The sequence below is a fragment of the Phyllostomus hastatus genome, unplaced genomic scaffold (genome assembly GCF_019186645.2).
Source record: "Phyllostomus hastatus isolate PE091 unplaced genomic scaffold, TTU_PhHast_1.1 phas_contig_209, whole genome shotgun sequence".
Lineage (NCBI taxonomy): Eukaryota > Metazoa > Chordata > Mammalia > Chiroptera > Phyllostomidae > Phyllostomus > Phyllostomus hastatus.
The window spans coordinates 22,030,877-22,044,774 of NW_025333735.1; the positions used below are offsets into that span (position 1 = coordinate 22,030,877).

General features: G+C 33.8%; 1 protein-coding gene across 5 annotated transcripts in view; it reads right to left on the reverse strand.

Moving 5' to 3' along the window:
- ATG4C (autophagy related 4C cysteine peptidase) overlaps positions 1–13,898 on the reverse strand; it is an 80,126-nt gene that overhangs the window by 15,353 nt on the left and 50,875 nt on the right. For 4 of the 5 annotated variants that reach the window (XM_045835579.1, XM_045835578.1, XM_045835577.1 and 1 more), the window contains 5 exons: positions 12,605–12,935; positions 10,773–10,843; positions 5,641–5,777; positions 1,342–1,420; positions 597–673 (listed from right to left, as the gene is read on the reverse strand). In XM_045835579.1, the coding sequence (XP_045691535.1) occupies positions 597–673; positions 1,342–1,420; positions 5,641–5,777; positions 10,773–10,843; positions 12,605–12,935 (695 nt within the window). The remainder of the gene's footprint in view (positions 1–596; positions 674–1,341; positions 1,421–5,640; positions 5,778–10,772; positions 10,844–12,604; positions 12,936–13,898) is intronic. The other variant, XM_045835580.1, reaches the window with a different exon arrangement.

The window sequence follows — 13,898 nt, forward strand, 5'->3', positions numbered from 1 at the left end:
TTAAATACTGGATCACAAAATGACCAACAGAAAGCAGAAGAAGTTGTTATGAAATCAATGCTAAAACAAAAATTTGAAACCCAACTAAGCTCTTAAAAACTTCTTAACTAGAGACTAAGATTTCATTATTAAGCTCGCAGCAAAATAATTTAGCAGATAGTCTCCTTACATCACCTGGTCAGTCTAACCCTACTCCACTGTCTTCTTTCCTTTTCCCTTCCTCGCTCCCTCCCTCCCTTCCTTTCTTCCTTCCTTCCTTCTTTCTAACATCCTAATATTTTTATTCTTCAGTACTCTTTAGCTGTATATCTACAAAATTACTTGGAACCTTGCTCAATTACTTTGGTGGGGTTAGAGTACCTAACCAGTTAAGAGACAAAGATAAATGGGAAAGAAAGTATATCATAAATTAAAATTCAGCAAGAAAATTTTTAACCTTTGATCATAGTGTGGGTTATGGTTTTATAAGTCACTAAAATATTGATTATTAACCTGTAGTTGTAATACTATACAAGCTTAGCTGCCTAGCATATCTCTCAATAATTAGAGTTTGCTTCATATAGTTAAAAAAAAACACAGCTCTTAATCCATAGTACCTCAAGAGGGAAATCCTTTATGCTGACATCTACAAAAGACTGGCAGTAATGAGGATCCAAGTAAATCAAACTGTCATCTACAAGGACAAAACAGAAGACAAGTAATTCAAAAAACACCTTATTATTACACTGCTTACAATCCAATTTCTATGTAGAATAGCTGAAAAAACTCTGGGAGTAACAGTTTGCCAGACTGATATTCATTGACTAAAACATAGGTTTGCACAGGACAGATTAACTTTTGCATAATCAAATATGCTTGTATAAGCAGAATTTTTATAAAGTGATGAGATTGTCATTTAATTTTTGGTGATAAAATTACTTTCACAAACACACAATTATACTCTACAGTTTGCCCATGAAAAATGTATTGCACTACTTTAATCTGACAGGAAGAGCATACTGCTTGTCATTTTATCATCAGCTAGTACCACTAAACCCGGTAAAAAGTAAATATGTAAATAGCAACTGCCAGAATGTGAAAGCAATGTCTTCTGAAGTTTAGTGAAACCAATAAATTATGCCTTGTTTATGCAATAACGGAAATTAAACATACATTTTACAGAATCCAATTATGTTGTGGACTAAGTGACAAATGAGTGGCTATGGTCGGACTGATGAATTTATAAGGTACTCATTTTGCTCTGTTAATCATCCTGCTTCCAGATGATCCCATATCAACTTACTGACTTAAAAAAAAAATACACACACACAATGAAGAAATACACTTTACTAAATCACTAACCTTGAAATCCAGCAAAGTAATATGACTGTTTCGGTTTGCCACCAATAATTCCCACACAATATTCAAGGCTTAAAATACCCTGCCAAGAGAAACTAATTCAGATTTAGAGTCAAGAGACAAATGGTAATTATTCAAAACAACCAAATTTGTATTACCAATATTAGTTGTTCCCAAGTTTTTCACCACCAGTTTTATTTTTATTACATTTGTCCCCATGTTCTGAAATCCCTCTACAAAACTATCTTCCCTTTTCTTTAAAACACTCAACATTAACATGACTAAATCAAATATTCTGACCAGCATGTCACTCAACAACACTAAACAACTAACTACTGGGTGCCAAATACAGAGATAGACAATGTTACCAAATAAAAACAATAAAATCTCCTGCCAAAGCCAAAAACACCTGGCCTTTCAGTTGCTTGTACAGCCTTATTGTGATCAATGTAGAATTTTCATCAGACTTTTTGAAATGCTAGAAATATTTCTTAGACTCTTTTCATTGAACCTTGAGTCTTAGAATCCCAAACTAAAAACCATTTTCTAACCAATGGCATTTACTTGACAGATTTTTAAATTCTACTTCATTTGGAATAAATGTAAAGACTAATGAAACATTTTAATCCAATGAAAATAGTAATTACTATTGTATTTAAGGCCGATTTATTTTACTAATTGTAAAATATCAGAGATACCTCAATAAATTATTAAGTATGTCCCTCAGCATCTATTTTAAGCAGAACTCAATTTAAGCTGGGCCCAATACCCTTAAAATAGTCCAGTGGGGTCAATTAATGTCTTGTCAATAGTTCCTACATTAATTTTAGCATATATCATGTTAGAGAATGCCAATAGTGATAAAGCATGTTATTTTTAAAAAACAAAGTCTTAAACAATAGCTAAACTTTCCTTCTCATAAATGAGAGGATGTCTTGAAATCTAGAAGATATAAAATATATATATAAACAAATTTTTTTCCTTTAATAAGTAATCAAACCATAGTGTTTTTTAAAGCTTATTTTCTTAAAAATAATGTGTTCACCATAATAAAAACACACATAGTAAAAGTTTCCCACAACCTGAACACTCAGAGCTCATCATAATTAACATTTGGGGGAAATCTCCTTGACAACTATCTGTCTTACCTATATTCACATACAGATTTGTGAATGCAATTTTATGTATGTGGCATCATACAATGCATACTGTTATAACATTTGTCACTCATTATGCCATAAATATTATTTCCTACAAATAAATATAAACCTACATTATATTTAATGACTACAAAATATTCTATTTCATGAAGGCAACAAAATGTGCTTTAAAACCTGATTGTGACTATTTAAATTATTTTCAGGTTCTCACTGTTATAAATAGCCCTTTTTAGTCTTATGAAAATATAATGTGTTTTTTTGGAAAGGAGAACTGCAACTGAAAAAATAAAATAGAAAAGGTATATTAGGTTAACATTTTAGAGCTAACTAAAAAAAGGTTAAGATGAAATAAAAGCTCCACTAACAATAATAGTTTTTTATCAGTAATGAGTCTGCTGTTTTCCCCCTAAGTAAACACCCTTAACACAATGAGAGTGTGTCTTACTTCAGCTTGAGACAGTCTGATCAGCTGAAACAGAATGCTTATGAACCACAAAGGGGTGAAAGTTCTGTCTCTCATAGTTGAGAAAGAGAAAGGGAAAAATATATAGCAAGAATCACTACTGATTCTCCTCAGATGAAGGAGCCCCAGTAATGGAAGAAAGACGCTGGTTCTTCACATTATTTCCTTTACAACAGACCAGAGAAGATTTAGCAATAAACACTTAGAAGCAGATTAGGAGCTGGAACACCATTACATATAAGAGGCTGTATTTTTGGAAACATGGAACACTTTTCAGTTCCTAAAAAAACTTCTTCACAGTTATCTTGCAGTGAGAATTTATTAAGCTGTATCCATGAAGCAATAAATAAGACTGAAGTAATCAGTCAAAAAAGGAAAGTCCTAATTTGTCTTACTGAAGAAAGAGAACATACTGGATTTTCCTCATTGCCCGTCTCTTATAAACAAACAAACAAACAAACAAACAAACTGCCTGTGGTAAGGGCTGATAAAGCACCACGGCAGATTTCTCCTCACAGAATGGTAGAGGGGAAGGTACCATCTCTGAAGAACTGTGCAATTACCTCGATTAATACATTTGAAAAATACAACTGAATGGGGAACTTCTGAGAGCATAATATACAATGGTTTGGCAGGAAAAAAATTATAAACTGCAGATGAAGAAGGAGGAGAAAGCAGATGGAGCGGAGTGGGGGGCAGAGATGAAGGTGGAGGTATAGGAGGAAGAGAAAGGAGAAGTGGAAGAGGAAGATTATTTTTCTTTCAGGGCTGCTATTAGACAGCCTGTTTCTTCACCTCTACAGTGAATGCCTCTTGACACGCTCTCGTTTCGCCTTTTGACCCAACCACCCCCTCTGACCAAGCAAAACACCCAGCACATAGTCTACTTCACTCAGCCATTTCAGCCATTTTTACCTGATAATTGAGAAAGTAAAGTATTTCAGTAGTCACTGCTCTCTCATTTTAGTGGACTATAATATAAATTAATTAGTAAAAGCTCAAAATAGTGATATATTGAGAAAGCCCATATTTTAAGGAAAAATATGAAAAACTACCAAAGTTCTAATCTCTGTTAACAATTCACTATCTGAACTTAAACATATCACTTAACTTCTCTCTTTTCTGTTTTATAAAGACAATCCAGTACGAAAGTATTGTGAGGGCAAAGTGAGATAAACATGTATTGAAAATGTTATACAAATATGAAAGTTAACAGACATTTGTTAATTCCTCTGTGCTAAACATGGCTCCTCTCTCCACAATTCAGGCTCCAACGAATCACTCCAGAGCATTAGGCAGTGCTGCTGCCTGAGAGATATTATCGACACCACCAAACAGCAAAGCCCTCGGCCAGAAGGCCCATGCCTTGAAGCCATCTGCAGTTCACTCCACTGGCAACCAGGTCTCAGCTAAAGGAGTCAGTTCCAAGATTGTCTCAGTTTCTAACCTTTTCATGGTGGTAGAAAAAGGAGAGGGAATGTCGTTTGGTTGGTTAGAACCTACTGAGACATGACAAGATGCCCAAAGTCTCAAAACCCTCAATGGATTCTCCAGATGAAATGGCTCATAACTTTGCACATTCTACCAATATCTCCACTAAAGAACCCACATGTTAGAAATCAAAACCCCATTTTTATCTAAAGGATTCATATGTTATAACTATATTATATTATTGGTAGTATTAGTAACAAGTGTGCCTACAAAATTTTAGTAACTATTAGGAAAAGTTAATACACCAGCTAGAAGACTTTCATATACTACATATTGAAAAGAACTGCTCTAGATTTTTATAATCAGTACAGGTTAGCCTGAGGAGATATTTTCCACCATATACATAGGAACCACAATATGAGATTAATGCCTCATGTGGGAAAAGAATTGTTACTGAATCATAAAACACAAATCTAGACTTTATTTCAAGATTACTATATCCCATAACACTCCATTCAAAAGGAATTTCCATCTCTGCACTTGATAAAATGAGAAATTTTATTAAAACTATGAAAATAACATAGACACTATAATATTAACCAAAAACTAAGTATTTCAAAAGTCAAAGTTTTATGATAACTGAATAGGTTAGTGTCCAAAACAAGCTAATATAATTAGGTTATTTAGGAAAAGAAGAATTATGTGTTCTGAAATAGAATAAATTTTTAACTGGTTAATACGAAAAAAACAAAGCTGGAACCTCCCCCCACATTATCTTCACCATTTCTGTCTACACAAATAATCATCCTAACTTTTTACTGATCTTATGGTGACACAGGAAACAAATTAACAGATAATGCAGCCATAGTAGAAAAGTCAGTTCGTTTTGATGATTATTTGATACAGTTTAATGTGGGGTTTTATCAATAAAAAAGTACATTCTTTTAAAAATCACAAATAACAGTGATGGGAAAAGTAGACAGGGTATAGATTATGATATTTGCTGCATCTGTGTCTCCTTGATTAGCCACAAAGATGAAAAGCCCATTCATTTTGTCATAAAACACTGCACTCTTCAAATCACATCTGACACTGTAATACTGATATTTAAAATCTCTAATGTCAAACTTTATAATCTATAACTATAAAATTCTCAGTACCCACTTAATAGAAAAAAGATTGCAATTCTTCTGTATTTTTCATATGAGCTATCATTGCCTTAAAAAAAACTGAACTCTCATCTCCTACCTTTATAAACTCTAAGTAGTCGGTATTGGTTCTTTCTCCTCCAAGTCTAACAGGTACTAGAATAATAACAGCTTTGTCATCTGTGTTATCAGAAGTCACGAAAGCACGTTGTTTATCAATTACATCTGAACTGTAAACTGAAAAAAAACATAATGAATATGTATTAATGTTTTCAGAAACATTTTTACCCTAATTTCCCCCATGCTGGGCAGTCATCTGATCTTTGACATCATTATCAAGGTCTGAATGAGTTAAACATACCTAGCTTGTTCATGCATTCAATAAATACTTACTGAGTATCTTACTATGAGGCCCTGGGGCTTCAGCAGTGAGCAAAATGGAGAAACATCCCTGCCCTCAGGGAGCATATACTCTAACATGGGGAAATGGGCAATAAATAAAAAAAATATAATATAGTCATATGGTGATGGGTGCTTCAGAGAAAACAAAGGGAGAAATATGGATAAGACAAGATGGTGGTGGGAATGATTTAAAATCAGGTGGGAGGCAAAGTTTTATGAGAAACTAACATTTAAGTGAAGACTTAAAGTAAGAAACCAAATAATGCAAATACCTGGAAGAAGAGCATTCCAAGTAGAAAGATTACCAAGTACAAATGTCTTAGGGCCGAAGCATATTCCAGGAACAAGAGGCCAGTACCTCTGAAGGGAAGTGAGCAAGGGGTAAGGAAGCAGAAATAGGTCGGGAGATAAAGTTACAGTTTGGGACAGAAAGAAGACAGACTGTGTGAACTCTTAAAGGCCATTGTAAAGACTTCAGTTTTTGCTTTAAGTGAGTTGGGAAGACACTGAGAAGTTTTTCTTAGGAAAAGAATGTTCTGATGTAACAATTCACCAGTCTAGTTCATATCTTGCTAACAGACTGTAGGGGTGGCGGCTGAAGCAGAGAGAACAGCTAGAAAGCCATTGCAGTAATTCAGCAAGAGGTGATGATGACTTGAACAAAGGTGACAATTATAAAGACAGGGAATGGTCATAGGATGGTCACGTGGAGGCGGTGAAAAGTGATCAGTTTGAAGATAGAGAATGCCTTCATACATTAAATGTAAGGAGTGAGAGGCAAAACAAAAAAAAGGGGGAATCATAGGTGATTTGAAGGGTTTTGATATAACCAAACAGATTAAGAGAGATGTGATCTACAAAGACACAGAAGACTGTAGGAGGCAAAAATAGAAGAGGGAGGATTGGGAACTCAGTTTTGGACATGCTAGTTTGAGATGTCTATTAGGCATGCAAGTGGGAAGGATGAGTAGGCAGTTATGGACATAAAAGCCTGGACTGGGGAGGGGACCAGGATGGACTTACAAATTTGGGAACTGCCAGCATACAGATGGCAATGTAAAGCCGAGACTGGGTGAACGCAAATCTGTGTACACAGACAAACGGATGCAGTCTAAAGGCTGGGCACAACGCACCGACAGTTTTAGAGATGAGGGAGATATGGAAAAACCAGCAAAGGAGACAAGCAGACAAGGAGCCAGAGGGAAACTGAAGAACAGTGCTCTGCAAACTAAGTGAATGAAATGTTACAACGAAAAGGAGGAAGTTGTGGCTGTGCCAGCCGCTACTGACAGGCTGTGTGACTGAAGGCTGAGAGGTGAACACTGAGACATGATCAATGGTTTGGGCAAAATTAAATTATTGATAAGGGCAGTTTTGGTAGAATGATGGGTGGGAGATCCTAAGTGGAATAATGCAAGAGAAAATGAGGGAATTAGGTAGAAGGAAATACAAACTAAACTTTATATTTTTTGTTCAACATAAATTAGTTTTATTCAAAACTTACTTTATACCCATACTCCTTGTCCATTTAACCAAACTCATCTGCTCTTCCAATTAACTGATTGACAAATTCTGCCTCTTGTGCCCCAGTTCTTCCCTTTGAATTCCAAATTTAGACTATGAGTTATCAGATTCTCTGTATACAAGCTTCCCCATTTCCCACAGTCCATCTAAACCAGCAATTTTCAACCTTTTTCATCATGTGGCACACACAAACTAATCACTAAACTTCTGTAGCACACCAAAAAATATATTTTTTGCCAATCTGAAAAAAAAACAAGTATAATTTTGATTTACTGACACTGGACGGCTATTGTGTTATGTTGGCTGTTGTCGCTTTTTTATTTGACAATCTAAGGGAAAAGAGGTCAGTGCCTCTGACTAAATAGTCAGATATTGCATGTTTTAAAAATCCTGTGGAACTCCGGTTGAAAATCACTGGCCTAAACCAAAGCTACAAAGATACCACAATAGTTCTTTCTCTTTGTTTCAATGCTATGACCTCACTTTCTCTAAACTACTCAGTAATGGCTTTTGATTATAGACCTTTAAATTCTGTCCCTTTTCTAAAGCAGTGTACATACAACCATGTTTTATCTTTGACTTTTCTGAATGAATGCACATTTCAATCAAATAAAGTTTCCCTTCAGAGAGGTCTACTTCCTCCAGAAATAAATATTGTCACAAGTAATACAAAGTAATGACATTTCTATAGTCATCCACAACAATTTCTCCCTTAACAAATGCCTCTTATCCTTCATCTTCATTCAACACACATTTACTGAGGTTCTATGCTGGGGGGTGGGAAGGCCAGATTTCAGAGTGTCTGAATCAATGGTTTTGGTGTTTTTTCTCTATGTAATAGTCCAATTCCATAACAGGTTCACTATAGCAGTGATTCCCAAACAAGTGATTCTGATGCCTTTCCCCTATCCGTGCTACCTTAACAATCACTGATCTACGGCAAGAAACAGGTAATCAAAAGGTGACATTACAAGTTATTTCAAATGCATCATTTCATAGAGGTATTTCCAAAATGTCACAAAGCACAGAAAAATAAACTAATTCTTCCAAATGGGAGAAGAGAAAGTCTTTACCTAAGGTGTAAACTTTGTGTTCCAAAACAAAAGGCATTTTAATAAGGCATGTTCTAAGCAGAGACAATATGTGCAAAGGCATGAAAAAACATAACAGTATGTCCAAAGAATGGCCTGGAGGTTGTTGATAGTGCTTTGCTGTATCAATATGGAAGACAGTGTTGGGAGGTGATGCTAGAAATCCAGGTTGGGACAAATTAGAAAAGACTTCATGTGCTTTATATGCTAAAATAACTTGAGACTAGAGTTAATGACCAATCATAGGCTTTTAAAATTAAGGAACATGATCAATTTCTGTAGATCAGATAGATCAAAAAGAGAAGAGGCAGACAGGGAAGTCAAGTGAGAGTCCAACTTTCAGGTAAGAGTCTGATTTAAATCAATGAGAGTAGAGAAGAGAGAACAGATTTCAGAAGCGTTTTTTAAAGTTTGGTAAGCTTTGGCTGACTGGCTAGGTAAATGCCATGAGGAGAGTCAAGAATACATAAGTGCATGCATGTGGGCATGATACTGTTAGTGAAGAAAAAAATAGAAAGAAAGAAAGGAGTGGGGTAGAGAGAAATAATAAGTTTAGTTTCAAACATGCTGAATTTGAAGTGTTTCTAAAACATTTAGGAGATATTTGAGGGGCAGAAGAAAAATACAAGTTACCTCACATTAGCACAAGCAGCCCTGAAAATGTAGTTTCAAAAATCCTAGTGTTGAGCGTAGAGCCCTAATTACTTAAAGCCATGGAAAGAGATGCAATTACAAAGGAAGAGAATATAGAATAAGAAAAGGAAATGAACAGAAAATGGAAATTTTAAAAATACTAATGAAGGCGAGGGGGGGGAATTATTGATAAAATCTGGCTTCACCTAATTCCTAACCCTACAATTTATCAAAATACACTACACTAATATAATTTCTTCCTTTAGGATTCTTAAACATCAGTGTTAAAGATTTTAAGAAACACTTCATTAAACAAACCACTTATTTAATGAGAAACTTTGTGTTGTTTAATTAATAATATGTAACATTTAAAGACCAAGGTTGATTGTTAGCAATAAAAGCACAAAAGCCAAATTCATAGATTTATTTAATGGTTAATTGTTTAAGCACATCCTTTGACCTAATTAGCACTCTTTACAAATCAAATTTTATTTGCAAGACTTCCTACCTGAAAAACAAATAAAGGACCTGCAAAAATCAAGTCATCTGAAAATTTATAATTTTCTTTCTCATATGCCTATCAGCCTTTCTTAAAAAACCAATTAACCTTAACAAAAGAGACCAAACAAATGCATGTGTATTTGATTACCATTTTTCCATTTATTACAAAATAAAGCATTTTGTAAATATCTTTATGTTAAGTATGACTGAAGTATATTTAACTTCCCCAAGACATTAACATATTTTATCCTGTTAGTGGCATTTGTATAAAAAATAAATAAATTTAACAACATGAGATGGCTTATTTAAAGGCACTTTTATTAACTGCCTTTATTTTATTAAGAAATCAAATAGTCTATTTAACCCAACAAAGTTTCACATTACTATAGACATTGGTCATTAAACAGAGTACCCAAAACAGTAAAACAAGGCAAAGTTCTAGACAAGAGCTGCATCATCATCAGAGTGTACTGAAGCACTACTGAGAAAGAAACACATCCAGGTGAAGAATTTTCTGTCCTTAAAAAATATCCACCAATGAAATAATAGTACCAGGCACACCAGCAGCCCAAGGACATACCTGTGTTAAATTTTCTTGTCTAGCTTTTTTAAATACTCATTTTAGCCCTGGCTGGTGTGGCTCAATGGATTGAGTACCAGCCTGCAAGCCAAAAGATCACCAGATCAATTCCCAGTCAGGGCACATGCCTGGGTCGTGGGCCAGGTCCCCAGTGGAGGGTGTATGAGAAGCAACCAATCAATGATGTTTCTCTCCCTCTCTTTCTCCCTCCCTTCCCTTCCCTTCTCTCTAAAAATAAATAAATAAATTCTTTTTAAAAAGTAGTCATTTTAAATGTTGGAATTTTATTTAAGAGCTTATTTGAATATTGGAACTAAGAATTCATAGTGTATTAAGAAATATTTAATAAGTGCCTGTTACATGTAGGGTGTTATATGGGAACAAAAATATAACATGGTTCCTACTTTCATAATCATTTAGAATATAATTGGAACAAGCTAAACACATATGAAAGTCTAACCAAACAAACATAGGAAAATTAAAATTATATACATTCCTTACCTGTACAATCTTGTGCAACATAAATAGTTATTCCTTGTAAATCAGGGTGTCTGGCTTCTTCAACTGCTTTTCTAAGAAATAACAAGCATCATCCTTTAAAACCCTAACAGTTATTTCCAGTTGGTAACTAAAGATTTAACTTAAGAGGAAAGAAAGCCATCATTTTCCTGACATTCCCACTTAACCTATAGTGTCTGCATTCAAAACTATCATCTAAATGATATAAAAAATCAGGTCAATTTTTTCAAAGTTGAATATTATACTAAATTACCTAAAGAACATTAAAATATAAATTACAAAGTACATAAAAATATTGGGTATAAAACTGTAACCCCTGTACTACCCCCAATCCACCCCCAATTTCTCTCAACCACTTGCTTGGCTATACTAAACATTTGCTAACCAATGATATTACAATGTGCTTCAAGGTTTGCTTCATATTAACTTAATTACTGACTAGCAGTGAGTTGCTTTTTAACTGTCCTCTGGTACACTTAGTTAAGAAAGTCTCTTCTTTTCTTTAAACAATAACATGACATTTTTTTTTATTTGTTCAAGTATCTGTCTTAGAATTCTGTAAGTAAAACTGCAAATTGAAAAATATTTCTATGTGAGTATAATGTTCTCAAATGATATGAAAAAATCACAATATCTTGTAAGAGGAAATTACACAAATTGTAGAAATAAATATTGTTATTTAACTGTATCTTTATACTTTTTTAACTTACACTTTATTATGCATGTTTGTATGTGTTAGTACAGAAGAAGAATCAACAACCTATGGCCCACAAGCCAAGTATGACCTGTGGCCTGTTTTTTTGGTAAGAACCATTTTTACAGTTTAAAGGCTTACTTTTAAAAAGAAAGCAAGCAAGAAGGAAAAAATTTTTTAAAAACAGGCAATAAAGCCGTTATAAGGCCTTTTACAGAAAAAGTTTTCTCATCTGTGGGGTAGAGAACATAATCTTGAAGAGTACAAACCATGTCTTTATCATATGCTTCTATAAATGTCATACCAAGCTGAACTTGGCATTATAATTAACAATACATTTAATAACATTATGCAAATACTTTTTCAATTGTAAGTATCTGGACTATAAAATATAAAAGCAATTTAATATAGTATGAAAAAATTTGGTAATAATTTCAAACTACCAGTATATGATTCTCAATAGAATAAATTTACCATACTATACTTGAAGACATATTAATCATTCAGTTTATAATAATAAAGGGATATACAACAAATAAGATAATTTTTTTAAAAACTTAAATAGTATCCAAATGAATGTCACACAAAAAGATGAAATTTCACTCTAACTTTTTTCTAGCTATTCTGAATGTTGCAGACTCTTTACTTTTACTAACATGATAATATAATATTAATAGTCCCATATATTTACAATTCACAAGAATTTGATGTATGCAAAGAAATGCTGAAAACATCACTTTTAGTTCTTGACATTTCATTACGCTATTAGTACATTACAGCCCCCAGGTATACCACCTTTTTAAAAAACTGTAATATTATGCATATTTGAAAGTTGGAACAGTTGTTAGTTTTGTTAGTTTTAAGAACAATAAGGTAGTCTAAAGAAAACCTGGTTAGAAAGAGGCCTTAGACATCTATATCTGTGAGCAAAAGAAGCAAACTTTGTCAGTAGATAAATTACATGAAACCAGAGTTACGAGTGTTGCAAATAAATGTCCAGTATGAATATTCTCATACAGTTAGATTTTAAAAGTTCCAATTATGTATATATGCTGCAAAAATAAGTATGTCTGAGTCTCAGGACCTCTGCCATAAGATGAAAGACTGTAAAACATTTTACCTTAAAATGTGAGCAACCACAGCTGGTCCATACCAATCTCCAGCTTTTTTCCCGGACTTCTTCCCATATTCTATTAGTTGATGTAAGCCAAAGAGAGCCAAGGGAGAATCACCAAACCAAGAGATGATTTTCCTGTGATAAATTTCATTTCGTATTTCATGATCATCAGGGTACCTCCCAATTGTTTCCTTCAGAGAAATTGTTGGAGTTTTGAGTTCTCTTTCCCCTGACAGCGGTGCTTCAAACGATGCAGTAAATTTTTTTACAGTGTGGGAAGTCCATGATTCAGAGTCTGAATTTTCAATGTTCAAAGCATCGGGCCAGGTCCAAGCTATAGTAGTTCCAAAGCAAGGTGTTCAGATCTTTTAAATAGTTAGACTTCAATAATTCTACTAAAATAAGTATGTAGCTTCTAAACTCATATGGGTTACTAAACTAAAAGAGTACACTCAGAAAGAAGGAAATGTGTAGAGTCAGAAAGGAGATTAATAACTGGATATGGAAGAGGAGTATACTGAGAATAATTACTAATGGGTATGAGGTTTCTTTGGGGAATCATGAAAATGTTCTAAAATTAGATTATGGTGATGGCTGCAGAACTTTGTAAATACACTAAAAACCACTGAATTGTTCACTAATGGAATAGTTTATGATATATAGATTCTATCTCAATAAAGCTATTTTAAAAAGCAAATAAAGATATGAGCAGAAAAAATGTCAACATATCAATAATGTTTACTTTTGAGTAGTAATATTATTCTCTGGACTCTTCTACAGTTTCTATAATTTCTAAAATGGGAATATATTATATAAGAACATTAAAAAGTCACCAAATTAAAGACCGAAAAACAAAAAGAGAGAAAAACAGCAAACCCAGGTCCACATAAACAGTTGTAGAATTTTTTTTTTCTTTTCTGTGACAGCTCTGAGATGGAAGACAGACTTTTGTGTTCCACTACCAGCACTACTGATCAGACAGCCAGTCTTGACCGCCCAAAGGCACAATAAACATATTCACTAACATACAGAGTATTCATGAGAGAGTAACTTCAGAAAGCAGATATTGTTTTGATTATATGTTAAAATAGAAGTCTGACCATGGAAATTTAAAAAATTTTTTCAAAATGTTCTTTTCTCATATAATCCTTTCAGAATAATAATCATTGTTTAAGGCATAATATCAATTATCTAGTAAATGAAAAGTTATAATAAATGAAATCATTAAAGACCAAAGATCTCAAAAAAGTTAACTGTTTCCACAAGCTCAGTGTTTTAGATAACAAGACAGTCCCCA